Consider the following 27,918-nt stretch of genomic DNA (forward strand, 5'->3'; position numbering starts at 1 on the left):
GCAGGAGATGAAAGTGGGTGGGGGGAGGGAGGATCAGAAGGGAACCATTAAGCTCCATCCATCCACCCCATCCAGTTTCATCTGGCTGCCCCTTGACCCCACCTCTCACCTGGAGGAGGGTGTCCCCATCTGTGCGGCAGAGCTGGAACAGGGCGTAGAGTGGGATACAAATAACGGAGGACAGAGCCATGAGGAAGCCAATGGCCACCGCCCAGCCTGGATACTGGTAGTGGTTGTAGGTGATGGGCCGGTACTGGATCACCGTGAAGATGAGAATGAACTGCAGAGAGCAGGGGATGGGAGTGGGCATGAGGCCCACCCAGCCCCACCCAGGCCTCAGGCCTCCTATCAGTACCCCCTTCCTTCCTTTCCAGTTTCCCAAACTAGAAAGAGGAATATTGGGGAGAGCAGGGCCAATGTCAGTGTTTGGGTGGTGGAAAAAGCAGATGAAACCAAGGGTCCAGGGCACGATGGGCAGTTGGCAGTGGAAGGGGAGAGATCTTTGCCATAATCCTGAATGAGCCAGGGAACAATTAAGCTGATGTCACCTTTGGAAGTCATTCTGCTCAAAGACTCGCAATAGCTCCCTATTGCCTACTGAAGTAAGGCCAAATTCCTGGCCTTTAGGACTTTTACCTCCTCACATTGAGACTTCAGCTTATCTTTCTGGCCTGATTACCCTTATGTCAATGTCTCAGCTATACCCAGCGTTGTCCACCCTCTTCATTTACTCCGGAGACTCCTCTGCATCTTCCTCTGGCAAACCCTATGCAAATTGCCACCACCTTCAAGAAGCCTCTCCTGATTTCCCATCTCCTCTTCCTGAAAGGCATTTTTCATTTGCTAAGTATTTGTTTAATGGTCCCCGTAGACCTGGGAGCCTCTGAGGATTGCATCAGCTGGGTCTTCAGTGTCCAGCACAGTGCCTGTCATAACCTCATTTGCTGATTTGAACCGACTTGTGCAGAGAGGTGGGAGATATGGTTGGGGACAGCTTGGGAAGGCTCCAAAGGCTAGAAATGGTGACTGCCAGGCTGGAGATGCCCTCAGGAACAGCTTTGGAAAAAATTAGTAAGATGAGAAATAAAGTCTTGAGCCACAGAACAAAAAAAACTAAAGGAAGTAATAACTGTGTGGTGTCACGTGGTTACTAGACTTTTTGGGGTGGTCACTTCATAAGGTATATAGATGTCTAATCATTATGTTGTACACCCGAAACTAATATATTGTATGTCAACTATAATTAAAAATAAATTTTAAAAAACCGAAGAAAGCAAAAAGATGATGGGCAGGCGGCTCATGGGCCACCCAGAGGGCCTGTGTGTGTCTGCGTGGCTCCCCAGCAGGGCTCAGCCTCTGCCTTCTGAGCCCCTAGCTGCATCCTGGAGCTCAGGCTACTTCCGCCTTCCTAGTGACCAAATTCTGGAGGTCCAGACCCACATCCAACAGGGGGCCCCTCCTGGGATGCTGCACATAGTAGGAACTTATAACAAGTTTCCTAAATGAACCTAGATCCTGATCTAGATGGGGACAAATCCTTTATTTGAGCTGACGGAAGAAGTTTGTCAAAAAAAAAGCTTTTCAGAAAATGGAGTTTGTCAAAAAAAGCTTTTCAGAAAATGTAAAGAAGTAAAGCCCTGAAGAAAACATGACAGCCCAGAAACACGTGTCTACGGAGCCTGAAGTTCTCACCTTAAGGCAACCCCAGTTCAGCTTTCTGCGTACAGAGAGGACACTCACTGCCCACCTTGCCTTACTCTCCCGGAGACACTGGACCCAGGTCACGGCTGCCCCTATAGCCCATCTCCTTCCTACCTCCTGCCTTGCATTGGCTGGTGCCCAAGGTCTCTCCCCCGGGGGTAGGGCGGGGAGCTTCCTGGGCCTCAGCCACCACACCCAGAGGGCATGGTGCTTGGCAGTTGTGCCTGTCCTCCCTGGCCTTTTCGCCACTTACAGGAGACTTCCGCTCCTCCTATTTCAAAGCTGGGCCAGTGGCCCGAGCTGGTGCCTGTGCCAAGCTCGGGAAAAATCCTACACCCTGTGTGGTGGAGGATTCAGCTCTCAGGGGCCTTTTGTTCAGAAACATGAGCCAAAGTGGACACCCAGTGCTGAGCCCCATGTGGCACAGAGGAGCTGGGTGTGACAGGCATGACTCTGGACACTGCCCTTGCCATTGTGCTGATCCCTCTGTCACTCAGACGTGGCCCTGCCTCTTCTCTGTAGAGTGACCATTACACTATTAAACACTTCACGCCCCCGTTTACCACCCTAAGCACAAAGGAGCAAATCAGATGGTTTTAGCCTAGGGATTATTCTTCCTTCCCGTGGTGGTTTGTAGCATAACACTGGTCCAGCACGCAGGCTCTAGATCGGACTACCTGCTTCACGTGGTGGTGGTTCCCCTCATTAGCTGTGTAAACTTGGGTCGATTAATTAACATCTCAGTGGCCTCAGTTTCCTTATCTATGAAGTGGGGATGATAATGATACCTTGGAGAGCTGTATTACATGAGTTATTATATGAGCAGCATACAGAAAGTGCCTGGTTCCTAGCCATGGTGGGAGTTTCTGCCACCAATTTAGCTCCCAAACGGGTTTCCCAGGTGTTGAATATTGGTGGAAACCAAGACCTCCCAAGCCAGCCCGTGCCAGCGCCTGGAAGGCTTACAGGTTGCCCCTGATCCTGAACTAACACATGGCTCATACAGCCTGCTGCTGGAACACTCATGCATTCACACCATGAACCCTGAGCACCCCGAGCACCTCGGCTATAATGGATTGGAGACAAGAGCTCAGTGAGGCTGACAGAAGCTGATACCAATATCAATAATGGTTCCTGAGACCCCAAAGACAGGCAGGAACGTCAGGGATGCTGGTGGGGAGGGGATGGGGCGGGGGCGGGCAACTCTCAGCTGCTGCTAGCTTGCTTTCCCCTTCCAGGCTGGGTACTGTCTTCAGTCCTACTCAGGGTTCTGCGCTCCCTTCCTAACCCAAGGCCAGGGCCTGGGTGGTTCTGCATCTCCACATACCTGTCTGACTCTATGCAACCTCCCTCAGACTACCAATGGCTAGTGCTGTGGAGCTCCCATGGGAGCTCTGGCCAGATGGACGGGCTCCTGCTCTCCCTCTGCTGGTTCTCAAGAGAAGGACACTTGCCATGAGGCAGCAGGGGAAGGGAGAGGCCAGCTCAGGAACTTACAAAGATGATAGCTGGAGAGACAAAGCGCCAGCAGATCTGGAAGAAGAAGGGCGGTGGGAATCCCAGCATCATCTGGATGTCCTGGAAGTAGTTCCGGTGCCCTGGAGGGGTGGGGGGGTCAGTGGACCAGGCAGGACAGTGTGGGCTTGGGAGGCCATGGAAGGTTGGGCACTTACCGTAGATGTACATGATGGACACACACATGATGCAGGAGATGACGACCAAGGAGAAGCTGGCCGCATAATTGTCCATTAACAGCAGCCAGTAGATGCCTGCCTGTGGGCCAGCAGGCAGCTGAGTCGGGAGTGCCGAGGCTAGGCTCCCCAACCTGTTATCCCCCCATACCCTCGCAACTCCTGCCCAGCCTTCCCCTCAATTCTTACTTGGCTGGTGAGGGGGATGCCCAGCAGGAAACCAGCCACGGCCACGCCCAAGGTCACATAGGTCTTTTTCTGCAGGATCCACTCATTCCCCACCTCATCCACAATGGCCGTGACCAGTGTCTCCAGGAGGCAGAACTGCAAGATACAGCCATCAGAGCAGGGGCCTGACTTCTGCCCCCACCCCTCCTCCTCAAGTCACTGGCCCACGTCCCACACCCCATACCTGAGTGCCCAGACCCAGCAAGATGAGCATGAAGAAGAAGAGTAGGGACCAGAGTGGGGAGATGGGCAGCAGTGTGAGGGCCTCCGGGTAAGCCACGAAGGCCAGGCCAGGGCCATGGTCTGCCACACGAGACACGTCCACACCCAGGTGATTGGCCATGAAGCCCAGGATGGAGAAGATGACGAAGCCAGCATAGACGCTGGTGGCACAGTTAGTGATGCTGATGATGACGCTGTCCCTGATGGGGAGGAAAACAGGCCGAGTTCAAGGCACGCAGCTTGCTTCCCTCTGCCTGATTCGGGCTAGGAGAGGACTTGGGGACAGGGAAATTTCTAGGAACAAAGGTGACCCAACCTCTTTTCTGGTCTGCTCTGGGCCTTTTTAAGTGGGTCTGAGGCTCTCGAGTCCTTACAGAGCCTTGGGGCATCACTGTCCCCACCCCTCTTTTCTCTCCTACCAAAGTTCTCTATACATCCACCAATGACCCTGTCCAGACCCAGCCTTCCCAGGACCTCAAGGCTATGAGTGGAAGGGAGGGTGCTGGGAGACCAGGAGGCTGCCCTGGGTCTGGTGGCTCTGGGGGGGTTTAAGGTCAGGCTGCAGAAGGCAGGAGAAGAGGACAGCCCCAGGGCTGGCGGGAGAGTCTCACCGGTAGCAGTTGTTGTGGAACTTGTTGTAGGAAGCCATAGTGATGAGGCCACCCCAAGCACACCCCAGCGAATAGAAGATCTGGGAGGCAGCATCCCCCCACACCTATGGGGGTGAGGGGCCAGCAAGGCAATGTGGTCAGAGGCAGCCACCTCCCTGCCCCTCCCCATCCCTTCCAGGTGGCCCCCCACACCCCACCTCCCTGCCCCTCCCCATCCCTTCCGGGTGGCCCCCCACACCCCACCTTGGCCTCCAGGATCTTGTCCCACTGTGGAGTCAGGTAGTACATGATGCCCGTGAAGGCTCCTTCCAGGGTCACGCCGCGGACAAACAGGATGGTCAGCACCACGTAGGGAAACGTGGCTGTGAAGTACACCACCTGCGCAAGACAGCTCCACTGGACTGCTCCGGGCAATCCGGCCCTGGTGCCACCTCCTTGGTCCCCAACCACCACCCGCCCTCTGGGCCCTCATCCCTTCCCATGTCCCTTCATCACCCCACCTACACACACACACACACACACACACACACACACACACACACACACACACACCCCCCACCACCTGCCCTCTGGGCCCTCATCCCTTCCCATGTCCCTTCATCACCCCACCTACACATACACACACACACACACACACACACACACACACACACACACCCCAGGTAGGGGAGGCAGGAATTTCCTGAGTGGGCACAAACCCTGCCAGGTGAGGGGTGCTTACTTTCCCTGAAGACTTGACCCCTCGGATGAGGCAGAGGAACACAACCACCCAGGAGACGCCGAGGCAGCCGAGGAGGGGCAATCGCACCTCTCCAAAGTTCCCAATGTCGTTTGACAGCTTCAGCACGTAGAGCCTGGGGAGGGGATACTCTGTCACTGAGGGCCAGCACCACTGCCCAGAAACAGATTCCCCAGGCCCAGGGCCTGGCCTGGCAGCCTCTTCCATTTTCACAAGGTCCCAGGGGCCCACTGGTGAGATGTGAGCCACTGTGGGGCCCCAGCCCTGGCCAGCCCAGCTCCCCCTGCCTGTTGCCCCCAGGGACGCTACTGCTTGCAGTCTCTCCCAGGACCCTAAAGGCTCCTGGAGGCCACGCAGCCCTGGGCTAGCCTCCTCAGCCCCTGGGGTGTGGAGGTCTTCCTGTCCCCACTCAGGCTCACATCCTATCAAGTGTCATCTCCCTCAGGAAGCCTTCAGCAAGCTATTCATCTGCACTAGTCTCTGTTTCTGATGAATGGAGGGAGGCAGCAGAGTGCTAAGTGAGGACTGGAGGCTCTGGAGCACAGCGGCTGAATTCCTCCTTTGCATATGCATAGCTCTGTCTAGCGCCCTGTGTGCCACGCTAGCTGCTGTTTTAATCACCTGGACATTTATGTGTCAGGCCTTGTGCTAGGTGCTGGTCACATGGACCTGGATCAGGCATTATGGGCACCGCCAGGAGAGGCAAACTGGAAAGTTTTCCAGAAGAGGTGAGGTTTGAACAGAGGCTTGACGAATGCGGACGAGGTGAGTAAGGAGAAGTAGAAATGCGTGCCAGGCTGAGGGAAGAGCACCAGGCAAGACAGGGGGTCATGAAACACCATGGCCCAGCCTGGGCTTGTTGGTAGCTCAGAAAGGCTGGAAGAGAAAGTGAAAGGAAGAGATAAAGACAAAGGATAGGAAGAGACCAGATCATATGAAGCTATAAAGTCAAGGCCTAGAAGTTTGAATTTTATCCTGAGGCCAAAGGGAAGCCTCTGAAAGGTTTTCCTAAGAGCACTCTTGGGGTCTCTCCATGGCTTGAAACCTTGCAGCAGCTCCCACCTCTGGCCATGGAAAAGCCAAAGTCCCTACGGTGGTTAAGAAGCCCTACGTGATCTGTGACCTCCTACCTGCCATCTCTCTGATCTCTCCTACTCTCCTCCATGCTCACTGCTCTAGCTGCACTGGGCTCCTTGTTGTTCCTTAAACATGCCAGGCATACCTCCACCTCAGGGCCTTTGCACGTGCTATTCTCTCTTTCCCCCAATATCTATATGTACACATGGCAGTACTCTTTCCTCAGATATCCACATGCGCACATGGGTGTGTGACCTGTGCAGTCACACAGGGCTCCTTGGTTTAATGCTCTATCATTATCATCTTGAAATTCTTAAGTCATTTGAACAAGGGGCCTCATATTTTCATTTTGCACTGGGCCTCACGAGTTATGCAGCTGGGCTTGTCAATATGGCCCTCTTCTTTCTTACTTCCTTTGGGTTTTTACTCAAGTGTCCTCTCTGCCAAGGGGCCTTCTCTGTCTACCCCACTTAAACTTGCAGACCTGGCCCCAGCTCAGCAACCCTTATTACCTCCTTCTTTGCTATATTTTCCTCCACAGCACATGTATCCTTCTATTATATTGTAACTTTCACCTATGTATTTTGTTCATCATCTGTCCTTTATGAAAGCAGAGTTTTTGTCTGTTTTGTTCACTGATATATCCCTCCATGCCTGGCACAATCCCCGGCACAGAGCAGAGCTAAGTAAATATTTGTTGAATAAACAAATGAATGAATGAACATTGTGGTAAATGGATTGGGAGGTAAACAGGGGAAACCTGGAGGCAGGCCAGTTTGGTTGGTGTAGTTGTCTAGTCTAGAAGCGAGGAGCAAGAGACAAGCTCTTAAGCCTCAGTTTCCTCATCTGTAAAGTGGGCATATTAACATCAACCCAGGACAGTTTGTAGCTAAATTTAGGTAAATACAGGCTCCTTTCTTTTCCCACTTACAGCTAGGACCTCCCAGCATAGCTCATAGGCTGTCCTCTATCGTTCTTAGATTTTTCACCTTGTTTTTTCCAAATCAGTTCTCAAACCTCATGACAACATTTTTAACACCTTATGATGGGATGTTACTCTGTCCCTCATGGGACAATGTTGCCAGGCCTGTGATTTGGTATTTGCTTGGCCAGCCTGCCTGACTGTTAGACTTGCAAGCAGTTTGGCCTTCCTCCTCTTGGCCTCAAATCTTCCTCCAGGCTGTCCTTCAAGAGTGACCTGCAGAGGGCACTGTCCAACACCTCCCTCTCCTGCCCAACTGCCACTGGGATGGTTCATTCAACAGGCCTCAGCAGCACCCTGGGCTAGGTCCTCTCCAGGCTCTTAGGTGATGGGGGAACCAAGACAAAGGGATGGGAGAAGTTCAGAAGCTGTGGGACCACCATGAGAGGTTCCGGGTCCCCTTCAGCAATGCTTTCCAATCTCTTTTCCTTTTTGGCTTATTGGGATAAACAAACAAGGTCATTCAAAGCTGAAGGCAACTGGGCTGAGGACTCTGGGCTGCCCAGGCCTTGCCTGACCGGAATACCTACTGGGGGCACATCTGTGTTGAAAAGCTCTGCCTACCAGAAAAGCCACAGGGTCCTTCTACTGCTAGTACTCAGAGTCACTTTAAATACCAGCATTCAAAGTAAAGAAACCATTTCTAGCTCAAAAGTTTTTTTAACTTAATTATATTAAAACTAGTAGTGTTTCATACTATTTTTATTGTAAGAGTACAGCATTACAATAGTAGAGATTAAAGAGTTTAGAAGGCTAACCTGAGAACCAAATAATGAATTCTACCTTTGTTTTTCTGGCACTATATTTAGTTTTTGGTTTTGTTTTAGGTTTGGACCATGTGCTTTTGAGATCAAACATTTAACCTAAGAAATTTTGAAGCCCAACATATTCAGAACATTATGCAGAACGTTCTTTTTATGCAGAACATCTCTAGATTTATTCTGCATTATTTTTAAATTTCCCCAACCACATGGTAAACACTTTGAGAACAGGACATCCTAATCTATTTCTTTGCATCTCCAGCAGTGGCTATTCTTGTGCTCACTGAGCACTTATCATTGTTCTTAGTTATTTATGCTGCATTATCTCATTTCGTCTTCTAAACAATAAGGTAAGTGTTGTAAGCACCCCCATTTAATGGATGAACAGCTGAGACTTGGAGAGGTGTGGTGACCTCCCAAAGTCACACAGCTGGTAAATGGCAGAGCCAGAGTGAGGTCCGTGTGACCTCAGAGCTGCTGTGAAGACACAGGGAGAGTGGTGCTGACATTTGAGTCTCACTGGTTGTCGGGTGCTGTGTTGGGCACCATGGGGTGGTGGGGTGAGAGGGTATGGTCATGAGCTTAGGCTATGAGAAGACTGTGAAACAAGACTGTGAATAGTGAGGGAGGGAGGGAGGGAGGGCCGTAGTCCAGAAGGGCAAGCAAGAGGAACACACGGACTCAGAAATCTGTCCTCCGGGCTTCTCCCACTTCATAGTTTTTTGGTCTTTCTTTTGACTTTCTTTCCTCATTTGTAAAATGGGAATATTTTGTAATACCTGCACAAACTAGCTAGTAGGGTTGTTGTGGGGTTCAAATGGGATCATGCAGCTTTCTAAGGGGATGTTGGAGAGTGTGGACCAAGAACACATGGGCCTAATTCACACCAGGCACCAAGAAGAGAGAAGACAGATGGACATAGGAGCCTAGTTCTTTAACCTCTGAATGTCAGTCTCTGAATTTGAGAAATTAGGGATAATATTATATGAGACAATATGCTCCCAAAATGGGGATGCTTGCTATTCCTTTAGAAGCTAACCTGGGCAGCCTGCTCAAGGGCCATTTCCCCAGGCTCTCCAGGAGGGGGCAGCAGGGAGCTGTCCTGCAGAGAAAGATTCCTGCCCGGGACCCACTGCTGGGTAGGCAGTTGGGGCTCCAGTCCTGGCTGAGAAGTAGAATTCAATCCGCCACACAATGGGGCCCCCGACCATGACCAATTTTCTTTGAGGACTATTCCCCTCTGATTGCACTAGTTAAAATCTCCAGAACTTTGCCATGGGAGGCCCCACCAGGCTGGGAATTCCTGGCAGACAGCCCTGAGACCAGAGCTTCTAGAACATCCCAGGGGGTGTGGGTGGGACTTTGTACACCTGGGAACTTCCAAGGAGGTTCATCTCCGGTCTAGGTCAACTTGCTCAGTCCACAGCATGCCTCATATGCAGTAGAACACGTAACTGGGTACTTTTTTCTTAGTTCTCCCATTAGATGCGAACTCCATGAGGACAGTATCTGTGTATCTTACTTGCTGCTCTGTCTCCCCTGAGTGCAGTGTCCGATACCTGGTAGGTGCTTAAAAATGATCTGTCCAGTGACTGAGTGACTGTCTCCCAAGAGGTGATTTTGCCCACCCCTCACTGGGAAGCAGTAGCTCTGTTGTCTACATAATGAGCCCTCCTCCTCCTCCCACTCCCCCGCCGCAGGTTTGGGCTCTGGGACTGGGCTTAGAGGATATCAACCTGCTAGGACTTCAAGTATCACTGGGGCCTTGGCCATTTCTCCTATGGCTTTCATCACCTGGTGGAGAAAGCCTCAAACACTTAGCCTGGCCCAGGAAGCCCTGTACCATATGATACCTGGCTCTTTCTGTCTTAATATTCAGTGTCTCACCTGCCACTGACCCTAGTTCCAGTTTGCCGCCTCCTGGCCTCGGCTCACCTGCTCATGTCTCTTCCAGTCTCTTCTCTGCCTCCTTTTCTCCCTCCCCTGAGAAGCCTTCTTAGCCACTCCTCTTGCCTCCATTCCCTTAGAACTGACTGCTACCCACTTTGTGCCCCACCACACCCCTGTGCACCAAAGCACCTGCCCCTGATATGATTGGCTACCTGTCTCCCCACTGGACTGTGAGCTCCTCAGGGCAGGAGCTCTAGGCCATTCACATCCGATTGGCACACAGGGCCTGGCAGAGCTATGCAGTGAACATTTGTGGAATGAATGGGTGAGACTCATTGGCGTCCAAAGCCTTCTGCCCATAGGTTCTCCAACAGGACATGGGGAATTTCCTCAGGATGTACTGCTGTACCCTCACACACACCTAGTTGGGACAAGGTGTTCCAGACACCTCCAGCAGCAGCTACTCTTCAGCCAGCTCTGAGACTCCAGAGGCTGTCTTTCCTGAGCATGGCTTAATGATGACAGCCCGGGGCTCAGGAAACTTTTATGGCTCCTTGTGCTCTGCAGCATTAAATCTAAATTTAATTCTTGTAAGTTCTCCAAGAAGGCCAGTGCCCCCTCTTAGGCCATCTCGTGGCCCATGAGTTCCCCGCATACCTTTTACTCTCATCAGAAGAGGTTCCTCTCAGTCTCAGGAGCAACTGTTGCTCATCTGGGCCCCAAGGCCTTTGCTCATACTGTTCTTCTCATCAGGAAGTCAGCTCCCTTTTCCCTGACTTTCCTCTACAGCCTTGCCTGACTGCTGGAGCCCTCCCTCACTGCTCCTTTGTAAGGACTCTCCAACGCTTCCACTGCTCTCTGTGTGTCAGTCTCTTCTCCTGAATAGGCTGTGAATTTCTTATACCGCTTCACATACCTCTGCCCTGCTCGGTGCCCAGCAGAAGGCTGAACGTGCAGCAGGCACCCTACCAAGTCTGCAGATGGTTGCCTGATGGTAAGAGGGAGGGCTGAGAGTTGGCTCCACGTGTCCCCCCAGCCCAGGTCCAATGCGGGCCTCACCTCCAGTACTCCTCGCTGGGGCTGGTCCTCTGAAGGGTGCGGTTGAGCAGGTGGGAGAGGTTACTGGGCAAGGTGGCAGGCTGGGAGCCATTGGTGAGGTTGGAGGCATCCAGCACACCAGCACAGTCAGGCGAGTTCCAGGGGTTATTGCAGTAGGCCCAGGGCAGCACGTGTGTCATGGATGAAAAGAAGTAGTAGAAAGCGATGCAGATGACCACGTTGTAGTAGATGCCAATGTACGTAGATACCACCATCATGCCATAGCCAACACCTGGGGAAGCAGAAGGGGACAGCAGCCTCACACATCTAGCTGAAGGAGATGAAGTTAATATCAAAGGGCCCAGGGGCAGGCTTTTATGGAGGGCCACAGAAGGGACAGGTCAAAGTCTTAGCAGAGGCAAGCTAAGAAGTAAAGAGGTTTTATGTATACATGTGGTAGGAGGTAAGGGTGGAGGCCAAGCAAACACGGATCCCAGCATGCGTCTGTGGCCTTGGCCATTGATGTGGGGCTTGGGATCAGCACCAGGGCTCCAGAGGAGTTTGCAGTGTTTATACAGATGGGTGGGTCTGCCCAGCCCCAAGGAAGGCCTGTGTGTGTGTGTGTGTGTGTGTGTGTGTGTGTGTGTGTGTGTGTGTGTGTGTGTGTGCACCCCACCCAGGTCTCACCTTTGAACATGGGGCTGATCCTCCAGACCCCCAGGCAACCCTGACTTGCAAACTGGCCGAAGGAGAGCTCCATGAAGAAAAGAGGGATCCCGCAGAATATCAGCATGATGAAGTAGGGGAACATGAAGGCACCTGGCAGGCAAGGGGAGGGCTGGCTCAGGAATGGACTGTGGGACCCACCCAGAATCCAACAGCCAAACCTTTGAAGTTGGCTAGGGCCTGAGGAGGGTGTGCCATGAACTGAGTAGGAGCCTAGGTCTGAGGTATACTACCCATGGCCTGTCTTTTGATCTTGACAGAGGCTTCCAAGAAGTCTGTTCTGAGCAGAACTCAAGCCCCAGAGCCACTGTGTTTGGGTGGGATTTGATGGCTTAACCAAGCAATTTCACAAGCATAAGTCACTGGGATCCTCACATGTCCCTGAACTATTTAGGGGGCTGTTGAAACACAGGGGATAGAAGACAGGGAACCTCAGGAAGTTGGGGTGCTTTTCTCCACTTCTCCCCACCTTGAGGGAGCAGGCTAGCACGTCAGACCCTAACAACAGACTGCCAGAATCGGGGCTGGTCTGTGCCTTAGATAAAGGACACCTAAGCCAGGGATGGGGGTGAGATCAGGGCCAGAGGCTAGCCTGTCTGGAGTGAGGTCTGTGCCAGGGAGGGGATGACCCAGGCCCTGATGGGTGGGCCCTGTCTGAGTTGGTGGTCCCTGCCCTGTGCCCTCTGGGTACCTCCCCCGTTGCGATAGCAGAGGTATGGGAAGCGCCAGACATTGCCCAGGCCCACGGCATAGCCCACGCTCGTCAGTACAAACTCGATCTGGTTGCCCCAGTTGCCTCGTTTGAGGTTCTGGTCCTTCTTGGTGGCCTCGCTGGGCACAGCACCATTCTGTGGGGACAGGAGAGAAGCTACCATCAGCAAGGCATTTAAGCTCCCATGCCTGACCCTCTGTGCCTCCCCCAGTGGGGACGCCGTGGGCCCTCCAAGCTCCCACCCCCACACTGGGCTTCCCTTCTGCAAGCAGGAGCCACAGGCAGGCCTGGCAGAGGAAGGGAGCAGGGAGGAGCAGCTGCCAGAGGGCACCAAGCGGGACCTCCCTCACTAGCCCCCCAGCACCCGGTGCCAGGGACACCAGCCCACCTGAGGAGGTGCTGCCAACATCTGATAAGTGGGACACTGAGGGGGAGCTAGAGTGGAAGCCCCCCAGCCCCAGCCCCTCCAAAGCCTCTCCTTTCCTTTCTGGGTGAGGATATGGGAGCAGCTGAGCCTCATACCAAGCAGCCAAGTAGGGCTGGGCACAAAGGGACTTGTGTCCAGACAGCCCCCCTCCGCCCGCCACCACCACATCACCAGGCTGAGCACGCTGCCCACTACAGGCGGCTGCAGGGGAAGGGATGCTAGGCCCCTCCCCCAGTTGAAGTCTTTTTCTTGGGGGCACAGGGTGGGCAAGGCTGTGGGATGAGGGAAGTGGGGAAAAACTGAGCTGGGTCAGACCTGGGGAGGGCATTCGGGACTCAGGATGGGAGCACCCAGTAAAACCATCTGTATTGCCCATGGTTGGGGTGAGGGCCCTGGAGAAGCTGACCTGGGCTGGGCAGTGCTAGCCATGAGTTAGTGGAGGATTCCAGAGCTGCAGGCACCATACCAGACTTGGAGGACAGACTCTGCTAGGGAAAACTGAGGGTGTGACTCCAGGAAAGGGTTTCTGAGCTGAGAGTGGGGAGCTGCAGAGGAGGGGGCTGGTCAAGAGGGGCTGATGAGGGGATTTGCCCCAAGGGAAGGATGCCAGACCTGCCTGGGAGCTGCAGGGCTGAAATAGGTGGCCTGAGGCCTTGCTGAGGGCAGCCGTTTTGGAACTCCACCCCCACAGTTGCAACTGGTTCAGCAAGTCCCTTTATAAGTGTGAATGTGCCCTTTCCCCATGCTGTGTCCCTTTCACCCCCTCCCAGGTGAGCAGGAAATCAAGCTACCCTGAGCTAGAGCCTGAAGAATCAGAGGCGTCTAAGAGACATAGGGACCCCGAGAGTCACCAACAGAGAAGGACAGACAGGGAGCCCTTGAGTGGCAGGGAAAGCCTTGGAGAGACAGGCTATTCTCCTGAGAGAAATGGACAAGAGTTCCTGGCGGACACCCAGGATCAGAGACAGAGCAGCATGGCCTCTAAGCAGCAGTGACGACTCTGACCTTCAACTTGAAAGAGACATATTCAAGGACAACTGTCATGTTGGCCAATAAACAAAAAAGCCTGGTGCTTTGAAATGCTTTCGGACCCTGACATTGACTGACAAATGCAGAGGGGAGGAATGGCCTCATGGGAACCTGCGAGTCTCCTGCAAGGGCATTGGAAATGGAGACACAGAAGGCCCCCATGACTGATGGAGGCCCCAGCCGTGCACCCCTTGCTTCCACATTTGGTCTCTCTGGGCTTGCACACTGTGGACACTAGAGCGCAGACACCCTCGTGGAGCGATCGTCCTGCATACCCCATCCAGCACTGTCTCCAGCAGGGACACTGACCCTCACATCCCCCTGGTAGGTTTGGGGGCACATCTCCAGGAACCACAGGGTCCTCTTCAAGAAGCAACAGGAGCAACTGGCAGGCTGAAAGAGCCTGCGTTCATTCATTCATTGATTCATTCATACAACCATGCAGATTTACTAACACCTGAGGTGCGCCAGGCCCTGCACTGTGCACTAGGAATTCAGCAGTGAACAGACACCCCATCCACCCAGAGCTAGAAGTCAAGTGAGGAGCAAGCCATCGATGAAATTAACAAATATATAATTTTTATATGCAACTCCTACGTGACCACAAAGGGGAATTTCTCACGTCACAGGAATATGAAGGAGGATAAGCGGTGGGGGTGGGGGCAGGGCAAGGTCAGGGAAGGCCTCCCTGATGCAGAGGCTTGGAGGCCAGCTTGGCTCTGGGAGAGGATGGCTCACAGCCCAAGTGTGCCTTCTGTGACAGGCCCCTACAGAATCCTTTCTAAGCCTGTCACCACCTCCCAGGGCCTCCTTTGGGACAGGCCTAGCAATACCACAGGGTCAGGGGGCATTTTTTTGGAGGGTGTGAGGCCTGCTTGGGGTAATTCATCCATTCCCAAACAAAGCCCAGCCAAATAGGGCTCCTATATATTGACCCTACAATAAGAGTTTCATTCTGTCCAAGGCTTGTTTACTTAGGGGCACAATAGGGGATTGTGGCACTGCAGAATACGTGGGTGGGGTCACACAGCAGTGGTTATTGCTGTAAAAGAGACAACAGAGGGTCCAGGATGGCCTCATGGGCAGGGCAAGGGCAAGGTCCCTGGCAGAGAGTGAGATCCCCAAGGCTTGAAGTTTGGGGCCTCTTTCCTGGCTGCAGCCCCCGACCAAGAGCAGCAGAAACAGACTTGGATTTCTGCGGTCTGCTCCTTTCCTGGCAATGTAGGGGACAGGGAGGGTGGTGATGCCCCCAGCCACGCGCCATGGGCAGCCGCTCCACTGAGCCCTCAAGAGCCAGCGTGCTCCGTTAATGAGGAGCACACCACTGAGCGTGCGCTAACTGGTTCAGCTGTGCTGGCTGCCACACTGGGAGGCTGAAGCCCCAAGGACAGGGGCCTGGAACTGGAAGTTGGGGATTGTGCTCTGGTGGGAAGTTACCCACAACACTAGGGGTCCGTTGTGCAAGAGCTGGAGGTCAAGTGATGTGAGTAGCTCCCAGCACCTATCTTCTGCTTCCAGGCCCTAATCTCAGCCCTGTGGTGCCCCAATCATGGAAGCTGTGGATGGGATGCCACCTGCTGTGAGCGCCTCACTCACAGCTAGGCCTCTGACTTCAATTCCAGCACAAGCTATGTCCAGGTGGCTCAGCTGATGAGGGCTTAGCTCTCAGTGGAGGACAGAGCAAGCCTACCTTTATACAAGTACATGGGAGGAAAGGATCTCCAAAATACTCCACAGGGGTGGGAGTTAGGGGGTGAGGGGGGTGTTCTAGGGCCTCTAGATCCCTTCCTTCTCCAGCCCCCTCTGGGGACTTCCACTTCCTTCCCAGGCAGCAAGGTTTATGGCTGGTAAGCCTTTTTCAGGGCCGCATAGTTTGTTCCTCCTTGCATTACCTTCCCTATTCTAAGACTTCATTTCTTGATCTTCTGGGTGAACGGGTGTGTCACTGATATTAACTGTCCCTGCAGTGGTCGTTATCTCTAAGACGTCCGTGAAAGAACCCTTTTGTGCTCATGGTTTGACCCAGACTAGTGGCCCAGCTGCCTAACCCAGCTCAGCCTTGCCGACTGGCCAGGCTCCAGGCCTCTCCTACCCATCACCTAGCTCCCACTGTCTGCCCCTCAGTGCCCTCCATCTTTCCTTGCTCACCCCTCAGTGGTGAATTAAACTATAGTGACTTGGGGCCCCTCTTGGTGGGCACCTCCTCTCCAGGCTCCCTGGACAGCCCTTACTCTTACCCCTGACTCCCTCACTGTGGGCCTGGGGGGTGGTCTCCAGGATAAAGACTACCCTGCTCTGTGACCAAGCTTCCCCAGGGCAGGCAGAATGCAGGCTTTGGAGTTGTCTTTCCATAGCTGAGTCACCCCCACCATACATAGGCACACACACATCAGATCTTCAGATGCCCCTTCCCCGTAAAAGCAGTCGTCGAGGCAGCAGTGTCCCTTCCTGCACAAGGACTTGTGACCTGTCTTAGGTTAATGATCCCCACCCCCAGCAGTCACTTACATAAATCCTTTACATAGCCCTCTGCCCGGCTTATTCACTGCCCTGGATGAGCCCCTGGGATTAAGGCTGTTCAGCTCTAAGGGCAGAATCCAAATTTCCCACTATGCCCTGGGCTTGGCAGGGTAGGACTCTGCATCGGGTGTTAGAACCCTGGCTTTCTGAAGTCTGCTCCCCCAGTGACCCTGAGCAAGTCACTTCCACTCTTGGCATCTCAGCCTCCTTATCTACGAAATCAGGGGAGAGACTAGACAACCACAACAGGCCGAATATTGTCATTCTGCCTTGCCTGGAATTTTGCTATTTCTGACTCTCTCTTGTATTTTCCATTAGTTCCCACTAGCTTTCTAAACTCCTTTAAAAAAAAGAAAATATTGTTATTTCTGATTATCAAAGCATTATAAGCTTATCACACACCAAAAAAATTGGAAACTACAGCACGGTGTAAAAGAGGAAACAAAGCTGCAAAGCCCACTCACAGAGATGACCACCAGCAGCACGGCATGTGACCCCCCTTGCTGCATGCACACAAACACTCCGAGAGAGCCCAGATTTCTACCCTGGGCTGGGACTCTGCTCTGGCTCCTGACTCCCGCCCTCCTAGATCAGTGTCCACTGGATATTTTTGTGAATTGTGAGCTCCCTCCTCCTGCTCTCGGTGGACACTGAGGAATCCTGGAGCTGCCGGGCTGGGCGGGCCCTGCTGGGATCTAGCAGGCTTCTTGTTTGGGACTCTGCAGCCCCAGGCTTTGCTCATGGGATGAAGTCCATCCAAGACAAACTTTATGGAGGAGAACGGGCAAGACCCCACATCCCAGACTGACCTTGAGCCAAATCTAGATCACTGGCAACTTTCTTAGAGCCTCAGGGGGAAATTTAAGCAGAACAGCCATTACAGTAAATCATGGATGCTTCAGAAGAGCCAACACCCCTCACACCCCTTGCTTCTCTTTTCCTTAGTTTTCTCCCATCCGAGGGCCCAGCTGGCCTTTAGGTAGCACCTGTCCTGCAATGACAGAGCCTTTCATCCTTCACCTGGTCTCACTTATCCAGACATGGTAAAGAGTCAAGGCTGCAGCTGGAGGAGTGGGACCATGGGAAAATCTACCCAGGCTCAATTGGTACATTAGTGCCTCCTGCCTCAAGGAAAACCTCAGAGTAATCTCTGAGCACCTGTCAGAAGTCCAGGCCCTTATATAGCAGGTGAGAGAAGCAAGGATATGCCTTGTGCTATTTAGCCCCAGAGCCATGATTGGCAGAGAGCAACCTGCCAGTTTTGTAGAGAGAGGACGCACTCCTGAGCAGGTATGCCAGGCTCTGCTCCAAGTCCTGGGGAGCTGTGATGGGGGACCTTGGGTGGGCCCTGTCTCTATTCCAGAGAAGCCCATCAGCCTGGCCTGCACTGCGGCGGCTGCGGGCAGTCTCTACCCCAGTCAGCTGGCAGCGGGCTGGCACTCTGGGAAGTGGCTTTGGTTTTTGACCCTGGCAGTCCTGAAGTTTGAAGGCAGCCCTGCATAAAGCTTCAACCAAACCCAACTCACATCTCCCCAGAGGACATTCTTTCTCTATCTTTCTGAAGGTCAAGGTAGGATACCCTATAGGGAGGAGGGTGGCTTTCCTGGCTCTCTTACCCTCAGTGCCATTGGCCCCATTGTGCTGGACATCCATGCTCATCCCCAGCTTCTAGGGATGAGGGCTCACCGGCATCTACCCCGCCCCACCAGGCACTTGCCCTGGACACTAGTGAACGTTCAGTGGGGTCTCCCTCCTTCTAGCTGAGAACCTCACCCCGTCCCCTTCCCCCACCCTCACCACCAAGTCCATGTACCATGGCCCCCTGCCTCCTCACCCACTCTCCCCATAGGAGTAACTGCCGTGGCACAGACAATGGGGCTGTATTGATTAGTACAATTCCTGGGCACCTCCGGCCCGTCTCCCCGGGAGCTAGGACAATGCAGCTTTGATACACAGAGCAGATTCTCAGCAGGTCTCTGGGCTGGGGGAGCCCTCACACCCCCACTCTCCTCCCCCATGCCCCCACCAAACAGCTAACTCTTCCTGCACTCCTTTGCACAGTTGCAACTTTCTGGGTCACTTTGGCTGGTGTCTGTCTTGCTTGCTGGCCGTGCCTGCCCCTCCCTGGCACAGACCACTCAGCCCCTCTCCGCACCCCCAGCCCAGCCTCCCAGCCTGCCTGGCACCAGGGAGGGGGCTTGACCTTCTCGAAGGTGACTGACCTGTTCTGGAGAGGAAGGGACCACAGGTCCATGAGCTGCGGCCATCCCAGGCAAGCGAGCACTCAGAGAGGAGCACTCGTGTCTCCACTGCTCATTCACACCTCTGCCAGCTCCAGGCGACACTGACGCATCCCCTGCCTCTCCCACTGCCGGCTGGGCAGCGGCAATTACTTTCACCTCATCTCCTCCCGAAGCTCTGCCTACCCCCTCCCCTGCCCTCCCCCTCCGGCCAGTCCCCATGCAGCCCAGTGCGAGTGCTCCAGAGCTAGAGTAAGGCATGGGGTTTGTTGTGTTTTTCCCTTGTTCTCAGCAAGTTATTGGAACAACACACACACACACACACACACACACACACTCACAACCACAGAGTGAGGCAGAATGAGCAAGAGAGAGATTTAGAGGGCAGCTCACTTCTCTCCCAGAGCTAGGCCTCAGGGCCCAGATGCTTCTGAGCCATAGGCTGGGCCTTTGGTAGACTCCTGGTAGGGTGGTCAGGCACCACTGGGCACTAGGGCTGCTGAAGGGGCCTGAAGAAGTGGGGATGCAGCCCACGGGCACTAAGGATGCCTCTCAGGCTTCTTAGAGTAGTGTAGGCTGTTGGGCCTTGGAGCTGTCCCCCAACCCCACACTTGAGGGTCCCTAACCAACCAAGATGATAGGGTGTCCTTATAGGAGAAGGTAACTGATCCTGCAAGAAAGCTCCAGCCTAGTGAACTGTGCTTTCACCTGTCTGAAGAAAGATGCCATTAGCCAAGAGGATGGGCACTACAGAGTCCAGACAAAGGGGAGCCATGGGTTAAGGACCCTTGGGGATTTGTACTGAGTAGCCCAGAACTTGTTGCCTGGGAGTGTGTGCTGTGTGGGCTGGGTAGAGTGCAGTAGGTGTCATCATGACTGGGGTGGGTTTTGACTCAGACCTATGCAATCCTTCCCTGAGGCCACATTCACTGATCAGTCTCCAGATGACAGTGAGACACCACAAGCCAGTGGCTAGGAAGGTGGGAATGAGCGTTCTGGTCCTGGGTTGGCGTAGCTCTCTCTGGCAATTAGTAAGCTGGCAGAGGGCCTGGTACGTGGTAGGATCTTAGTAAATACTCATCAAGTGGAAACATGCATGGATTCTGATATCAAGAACAGCTTTCCTGCTGGCTTGGTAAGGGTGGTGACCCCAAAGGGAGTATAGCAGGATGACGTTGAAATAAAAAGTGCATAGGCTTTAGAGCCAGATAGGTCTGGGTTCAAACTCCAACCTAGGCAGTTTCTCATCATGTATAACCTTAGGCAAGTCACATGTCTGGTCTTAGTTTCTTCATTTCTAAATGGGGATAATATTCACCCATTATCGAAGCTAGTGAGCATGAGTAATAATAGTAACAAATAATACATATTAAGTGTTTACTATGAGTCAGACGCTGTCTTAAACACTTTATATAAATTAACTCATTTAATACTCCCAATAACCCCTCAAGATAGGTATACTATTTTCCCCATTTTGGGGGAGCAAGATGGGGACCAGCCTTGGCTCAAACAAATATTCTAAGAATGGCCTCAGACTCCACCAAGTCAGCCACTCGCTGGGCCAGCCTTATGCAGCCAGGTCCCCAGACACGCTCCGCCGACTTCCTGCAGGCACAGACTGAGGGCCAAGGCGCTGGCTGGGCCACTGGCTCCAGGAAGGCCCAGTCACCCATGATGCCTAAATGCTCACTTCCAACCAGGGTGGGCTCTGGGCTCTGGCTGCCCCGGCCTGGGCTGGGTGCCCAGAACAGACAGCCCTGGCTGGACAGCTTTCTCTGGCTCTGGCCATGGGGACAGGAGGCGGCAGGAGCCCAGCTGGGCCCTGACCGTAATGAGGCCTCATTAGTGGGATCCAGCTGCTCCAGCCCCACTCAGGGAGGCTGGCTCCCCTAGCCCCCACCTCTGACTTTTCTTAATAAGAGTGGGCATGCTTCCAGAGGGGCAAGGAATCTAGGGGCTTTGCTGTGCCCTGTGACTCTGGGGGAAGGCCCTGCTGAGCTAGGACTGAGAGGTGCTGGGAATGTGGGGGAGGGCTGCAGGGAAGCTGTATGAGGGGAAGCGAGGGCACAGGACTGAGTAGGTGGGCTCCAGGGAGGGTAGGGAGGGGAAGGAAACCAAGGGGAAGAGAGGGCGGGCTCCTAGGTCCAGAGAGGAAGCCTGAGGAAGGTTGGGCCTTATCCTTTGGATCCAGATATTGTCCACTTCACTGGTGAGTGGGTAGTTGTGCATCTAGGGTCATCTAGGCTGTCCTGGCTAGGAGACCACCTCCTCTGTGCTAGGCCTTACATAAAGAAAGCACCCACCATGCGCCAGGGCCTGTGTTAGCAGAGTGCCCACTATGAGCCAAGTCCAATGCTGGGAAAGCTCCCACTGTGTGCCAGGACCTACGTTGAGAGAGCACTCACCACATGTCAGCCCCATGCCAGTGAGTCCCTGTGGTGTGCTGGGTCCTGCACTAGGTGAGTGCTCCATGTACACCAAATTCTGTCAAGTGAAGACCCAATTTATGCCAAGCCCTGAGCAGGTGAGCACCCATGGTGTGCCTGGCACTGTGCTAGATGAGTGCCCACTGTGCAACAGGCTCTGTACTAAGGGAGTGCTCGATGATTGCCAAGTTGGTACTAGCTGAGCACTTGCCACATGCTGAGACTTGTGCTAGGTGAGTGCCTAGTAGGTGACAAGGGAGTGCCCAATATGTGCCAAGCCTATGCTAGTTGAGCACTTTCCACATACCAGGATTTGTGCTAAGTGAGCACCCACTGTGTGCCAGGCCTTGGGATAGATGCCGCAGACAAGAGGTATCCAAATGCTCATCAAAGCAGAACAGAACAGGTCAGGGTGGGGCATCTCCAGGCAGCCTGTGGTGTTTGCAAAGCTTTCTGGGACGATTTAGATGCTCTGGCACCCAGGGACTTTATTCATCATGAGGCTTCCCAGTGCAGAAGCAACCAGCGAGTTCAAAGACATGGGGAGAGACTGATAAGGCTCACCAAGGCCTCTGCTGCTCAAGACACTGTATGAGTGGGGAGTGGGCACAGGGTAGGAGACTGAGTCAGCCAGCTTGTGAACTTGGCGTGAGGCCGCAGTGGGGCTCTCCTGCTCTGGGCTCCTCTCCTCCAGCTCCCTGTCTTCTGAGCCCCAGGCAGCCCCACCCCACATGTGTATAGAAGTATTAGGTCTCCATGGAAGGACCATCCCACCCATCCCCCTGTGCCCCTGAGCATCCCAGCTGCTCCCAGGCTTGGAGGCACCCTGGCCAGCTGGGTTCTTGCACAGCCCTGTCCTAGGAGCTGCTGAGGCGTGAGGGAGGCAGCTGAGCTGGCCTGGCAGAGACCATCTGGGCTGGGAGTGGGGGGAGGGACACGTGCAGGATGCATGTGGGCCTGGGCACGTGCTAGGAAGTGGCTTGCTCCTCCATGGGGCACCTGCCACATGAAGAGCCCAGCAGAAACTCCAAGGATGACACAGGGTATCTATAGACACTGAAGAGACCTGGGAGGCCTATGTTCTCATACCTGAACCTAGCGGATGGAAGCGAGGACACCATCCTCACAGTGAGGTCCACGCCCTGCATACCAGGGTACAAACAACAACAGAAGCCACAGACCTGGGACAGTCCAAGTGCCACTGGCTTATAGGCATGGTGTCAAAACCCTCTGTTCTGCCCCACCATGGCATCCAGAGAAGGGGCAAGTCTGAAAGGATAATCTTTAGCCATATGTCCTAAGGAAAACATGGCACTTAATAAAGCGCTGGCCTGAGCTACCTAGGTTAGCTAGGAGAGATGGTGCTCCTCAGAGGCTGTATCCTAGAGACAAGCACTGAATGGAGGAGGCTTCAGTTCCAAACTGGAGCCCAAGAACAGCAGAATAGTATAGCCCAAGGTCATCAGCAGAACTGAAAAAGAGGCAGGAATAGAATCTCGAGCGACCACGGGGGTGCCCAGGGGACAGATGCTATGAGCCTCAAATGCAGCGGGCGGGCAGAAGCCAAAGGGCAGAGGGCACGAGGAAACCAAGCCTCAGCTATCTTTAGGCACATCTGGTGCTGGGAACAGAGTCCCCAGGCAGCATTCCCTTCCACAGACCGGCTGGCCTGCGGCTCTGGGAAGCTCAGCTCCGGCAGGGTTTCTGGGACATTGTGATTCATGTTCCCTATGGCCCATGTGGGTCCCACATCTTTCCTGCTTGCTTGCCCCAGTCCTTTCAGGGTCACTCCAGAGAAAGAAGGGCAGCCAGGGAGTATGCAGAAGGTTTCTTATGTTTCATGGGAATCTCCAAGTAGAAAGGGGTAGAGCCGTACCCTGCTTCGAAGATGGGCCCATGGCAATTCCAAGAGTTCTCTGAAAAGGGGGCTGCCATTCTTGGTTCTAGCATAGCATATACTCCTAGCAGGTGTTTAGGTCATGAGACCTCCATTTCTGCTCATTTCTGAGCACCCGGAGTTCATTCAGACTGATTCAGGAATACTTTAAGAAACTTGGTGAATTCAGACTTGCTCCAACCAGGAAGGGCCCAGACCAGAGCAGGCCAGAGGAGCAGGATGGAGGGGTCTGAGCCTGAAGCAGAACCCCCTATCTCCCTCCCAAACCGTTCACGTGACTAGGTATTTTGAGTCCCAGAAACTTTTGGTGACAGACGGCTTGTTTTGGGAGGTCCCAGTGGAGACCCTAAGCCAAACAGTCCTTAACTGGATGAGACAAGAAGCAGAAGAGATTGATGTGTCGAAGGGAGGCTCTACGGTCAGTCACTGGCTTCCTCCCCGGACAGCTCCCAGTCTAGCTTGTCCCTGAGGCAAGATCCTAAGAGAAGAAACACAACCGCTGCCCTGGGGTAAGATCTGGCATCTTTGCCCTGGTTCCTGCTGCCAGGGCCACCCTGCTTTGTTCATCAGCGTGAACTGAAGCCCTCATCAGGTCCTGTTCTCACTCTCTGCTTCTCACAGCACCTCACCACCACCTCTCCTGCGCTCTGAGGCAAAGGGCAAAGGAAGGGCCATGGCTTGGGGAAGCGAGAGAGGAAGGTTTTCTGAGAGGCCTCGGGAGAGGAGTCAAACAAAATGTTCTTTGTTACTTTTCAGAGTGGAAGTAAAGAGAAACCAGATGGGGTCAGAAGACCCCTTGATGAGCCTGTAATAAACGCTCCCTGTGGCAGACAGAGTGCTGGGTGGGGGTGGGGGTGTGATAGTCCCAGGACAGCCCAGGAGTCCCGCTGTCTTCCCAGCAGGATGAGCTGCAGCTTCCTCTCCAGGCTGTCTCTTGTGGTAGGATGGGATGTGCAGATCCTGCCTCCTGGCATGCCTTTGCGGGCTCTGTGGCAGAGTCTTCACTGCTATGGGCTTGGAGCTGTGGCACCGTATAACCTGCCAGATGAGGCGCTGCCTGTCTGGGCCTGGGACAACTGTAGCACTCAGGAGCCCTGACAGACTAGGGACCCCATGGAACTTCCTAGGCTCTCCTGTGATGGCAAGCAGCTAGCAGAATGCCCAAGAGGGGACCGTGTTCATGCCCCCCTTCCTCCCTGCCATCTCATCCCTGTACTCACCAGCATCCCTTTGGCACCTTTTCCCACCATGGTGGCAACGGGTTGGGAGCTCTGGAGTCCCAGGCCACAATCACAGGCTCTGCTTCTAGCACCTTTCAGGCCACAGACCTCAAGAGCTGTGGAGAGAACAGAGAATGAGCAGGATGAGGACCCAACCAGGGCAGGCAGGGGCAGGACATCTGGATACCCTCGGGGGTATCCAGAACAGGTAGTGCAGGGCCCAGATCACCAGCGAGCAGGCCTCGCTTCCCTCCCACCCTGCCTACCCCTCTGCCAGGCCGCTTCTTTTTGGATGACCCTGGATCAGCTCCTCCTTAGCTCCTCTCCCAACCCTTCCCCTGCATCCCTTGGTCTCCAGGCTTCATGTCCCAATGGGCAAAGGTCTATTTTTGACTCTCCAGATGCCCAATTCTCTAAAAGATAAAAAATGAACACAGAACTGGACAAGGTCCAATTCCTTCATTGTCTGTGTGAATGGCTTCAACCTTTCCCCTGAAGGGGAGTTAGCTTGGATCAGCACATTCACCCCAGCCAGACAGAAAGGATAGTCCTTCCTCATCCTGGTGCCACTCTGCCTGGGCTCCAGGGCAGCTGGGCTTGTTGTTATGTCACTAACTTGGACCATAAGCTCTGGACATGCCAAACACACCATGTGCGGGCATGCTTCCCTGTCCTTGCTCAGGCTGTCCCCTGTCTGCAACATGTTCCCGCCTGTTCACCAGGTGAAATTCTACAAATCCTTTAGGACCATGCTTAAATGTCACGTCTTCTCTGTAGCCTTTCCTGACATTCCCACTCACTAGAATAAGCAAATTGCTTCCTCCTTTCTGTTTTGTATAGACTTCTGCTAATATCCTTATCAACTCCTATTAGACTACTTTGCTTTTTTAAGTCTGTCAACCATGAGTCCATCGGTTGCCTGAGGGCTTGGGTCTGTGTTTCATTTGCCCCTGTGTGCCCAGGACCTAGCACAGCGCTCAGCTTGCAGAAAGTGTGGGTCGAATTGAATTGAAGGGAAATTGGTAAGATTGAAGCACTGGAATGAGGGTTCAGGTCAGCTGAGATCTTGTAGAAAGCATCAGAGAGGCGTTGTGGGGCTGGCAAACTGGAGCGGGCAGCAGGCAAATGGAACAAACAGACAAACGGCCATGCTGGTACATACAGGTTTAATGTTAGACACAGATGGAAGAGAGTAGTTTTTGACAGGCTACAGGAGAGAAAATCAGCCTTCAGGGAGCTCAAAGAATTCTCTAATAGGAGAGAAAACCTGAGTCAAATGGACAAGGATCTTCAACCTCCACAGAACCTGATCCCAAGAAGGATTGGGCTCTGCCTGTGGGGCCTTCCCTTCATGATGAATAAATTCAATTCATTTATTCCCCTACCAGGGAGCAGACTCTACTTCAAAGGCTGTTCTGTACCACTCTGCCCCACCCACAGACACCTATCAAGGGCCGCCTCTCACCCACAGGCCCAGAAGCCTTTGGAAAGCTAGAAGAGACCGGGGAGGGGCTCTTTGTCTATGCACATCAGCCTTGGCTGCCATAGGCCTTTGCCCTAACCACTAGATCTCCTGCATGGCCTGGGGCAGGTGGGTACGTGACTTGTAACCATTTCCCTTTTGTCAGTCGAGCCTCAAAGTGCTCTCTTAAAGAGGTCCCTGCTTATGGCTTTGTTCTTCTGGAGGTAGTCTGGAGCAAGGTGGGGGGTGTGCTCCCTTAAGAGCATATCCTTCTCCTCCTCACTCACCACACTCCTCCCTCCAAGCTGTATGCTCTAGATTTGGCTTCCCTAAAGCTGTCTCTCTTCAGCTCACAAATAATGACAGTGCTGTCAGTGATAATAACAGATGGTATTAAGAGTCACCTCATAGGTTGGGAATTATTATGCCCTCCGGTCAAGTAAGTAAATTGAGGATACTCTGCCCTGGAATTTAAGCTATAGAGTGTTCTCACTCAGGGTACCCTTGAACACTGACTGCAAATACAGTCTGTGCCCTCAGGGTGCTTATAGATTAGTGGGGGAAAAGACTGCTCAGTGGCTACTCTAGAAGAATGAGTTGGGTGTAAAACTTTGCTTCTTCTCTGGCCTCTGCCATTTCTATTAAATGGCCCCATCCATTCATTCAAAAAGTACCAACTGAATACCCATGACATACCAGGCTCTCTTCTAGATGTTGGAGATCCACCTTACCCAGGCACCAGACCTGCCCCTAACACATTCAGGGGCCACCACTGACAAGCAGTGAGTAGGAGTCAGTTCCGCATGTAATGGAGAGCTTGGCCTCTGGGAGGGACATAGTAGCCTTGGGCTGGAATTCTGGCTCTGCCATTCACTAGGTATGTGACTTCAAACAAGTTACTTAACCTTTCTCAATCTCAGTGTTCTCAGTCTGGAAGATAGGGCTAATAATACTTCCTTTGTAAAATTCTGGTTTCTGCTTCATTTTGGACTTGACTGAAAATTCTCCACATTTTCCTCCCTTCATATCCATCAATCTCCCCAAAACCTTGATTTTTCTCCAATAGTTCTCCAAAACCTTGATTTTTCTCCAATAGTTCTCCACAGCCAACAGGAAATGGCCTAAATCGTTTAGCGGGCATTTGAGGCTGGCCACAATTCAATTCATTTATTCCACAAATGTTTATTTCAGGCTTGCTCTGGGTCAGACCTGTGCTAGCACCAAGAACTCACTGGTCTCTGCCCTCCTGCAGTTTACAAGATAGGGGAACAGTGAAACTGGTGTTTCCAATGTGTATAATTAAAGACTGAGATAAAGGGTGTGAAGGAGAAAGATTCTTTTATGAGAGTCCACAGCAGGGAGGCCCGACCTGTCTGAGAGTCACAGAGGGCTTCCCTGAGGAAGTGATATTTGAGGGTCAGAGGGAGTTAATTAGGCAAAGTGGCAACAATGAGAAAGGCAAGAGGAAGAAATACTCAAGCAAATGAAATAATATGTAAAAAGACCCTGAGGCTATGGCTCAGATAGCCAGGGAAAAGGAGCCAAGGGTAAGGTGGACAGATAAACAGGGGCAGGGCCTTTGGGGCCTGGATTTTGGTCTTTATCTTGAGGGCAATTTTGAAGGTTTTAAAGCAGAGTCAAAACTGCAAGGAGAAGCAATTGGTGGAATGTGCACTTTGAAAACATCACCCTAGACACAGTGCGGATGAAAGACTGGAGGGAGGGGAGAGTGAAAAAGAGAAAATCATTTAGGAATAAGCAGGCCAGGGATGAGAGGGCTCGTGTAGGAAGGTGACGATGTGGTGGAAAAAGCTACAGATTTGAGAAAAACCGAGAAGGTAACATAAGCAGGAGTTGGTAATGAATTGGACTTGGAGAGTAAGGGAAAAAAAGGGGTCTTTGGTTTCTGCTGGTGCAATAGCAAGAAGCCAGCACCTGTCCCAGAGACAGGAATGCTGCAGGTCTGGAGTAGGGAGAGGATGAACTGGGCTGGGCAAGTTGGGTTTGAGTTGCCTGTAAGCCAACCAAGGGCAGATGGTGAAAGGGTAGTCACAGGACCCGGCCCACCTTTACAGTATCATTGCTCAGTCTTTCCTCTCTCCCAAACAGGACTGACAGGTCAATCCATTTCAAAGGTCCATCTGGGCCAAGCCCTGGAGTTCTTTCTAGAGATGGAAAGGGGACAGGCTCTTTCCTGCCTGCAAGGACCTCACAGTTTAAGAGAAGAGAAGGAAGCATAATCTCTATTCACTGTGATGGAGGGAGTGGAGGGGCTGTGGGAGCAGGGGAGGGCTTTTGGTTCTACCTGGAACCCAGGTC

At 53.1% G+C, this 27,918-nt stretch overlaps 1 protein-coding gene across 3 annotated transcripts in view; it reads right to left on the minus strand.

The window, feature by feature from the left end:
- SLC6A9 (solute carrier family 6 member 9) overlaps nt 1-27,918 on the minus strand; it is a 31,418-nt gene that overhangs the window by 1,294 nt on the left and 2,206 nt on the right. Inside the window, exons 2-13 of one of the 3 annotated variants that reach the window (XM_011367545.2) lie at nt 24,138-24,253; nt 12,358-12,514; nt 11,628-11,759; nt 10,962-11,232; nt 5,175-5,307; nt 4,697-4,831; nt 4,454-4,557; nt 3,805-4,042; nt 3,582-3,716; nt 3,375-3,474; nt 3,199-3,299; nt 110-280 (exon numbers count right to left, since the gene is read on the minus strand). In XM_011367545.2, coding sequence (XP_011365847.1) covers nt 110-280; nt 3,199-3,299; nt 3,375-3,474; nt 3,582-3,716; nt 3,805-4,042; nt 4,454-4,557; nt 4,697-4,831; nt 5,175-5,307; nt 10,962-11,232; nt 11,628-11,759; nt 12,358-12,514; nt 24,138-24,167 — 1,707 coding nt within the window. In that variant the 5' untranslated portion in view covers nt 24,168-24,253. The remainder of the gene's footprint in view (nt 1-109; nt 281-3,198; nt 3,300-3,374; nt 3,475-3,581; nt 3,717-3,804; nt 4,043-4,453; nt 4,558-4,696; nt 4,832-5,174; nt 5,308-10,961; nt 11,233-11,627; nt 11,760-12,357; nt 12,515-24,137; nt 24,254-27,918) is intronic. The other 2 variants (XM_011367546.2, XM_023535005.1) reach the window with 2 other exon arrangements.

This window comes from Pteropus vampyrus, unplaced genomic scaffold (assembly GCF_000151845.1).
Source record: "Pteropus vampyrus isolate Shadow unplaced genomic scaffold, Pvam_2.0 Scaffold135, whole genome shotgun sequence".
NCBI classification, from domain to species: domain Eukaryota; kingdom Metazoa; phylum Chordata; class Mammalia; order Chiroptera; family Pteropodidae; genus Pteropus; species Pteropus vampyrus.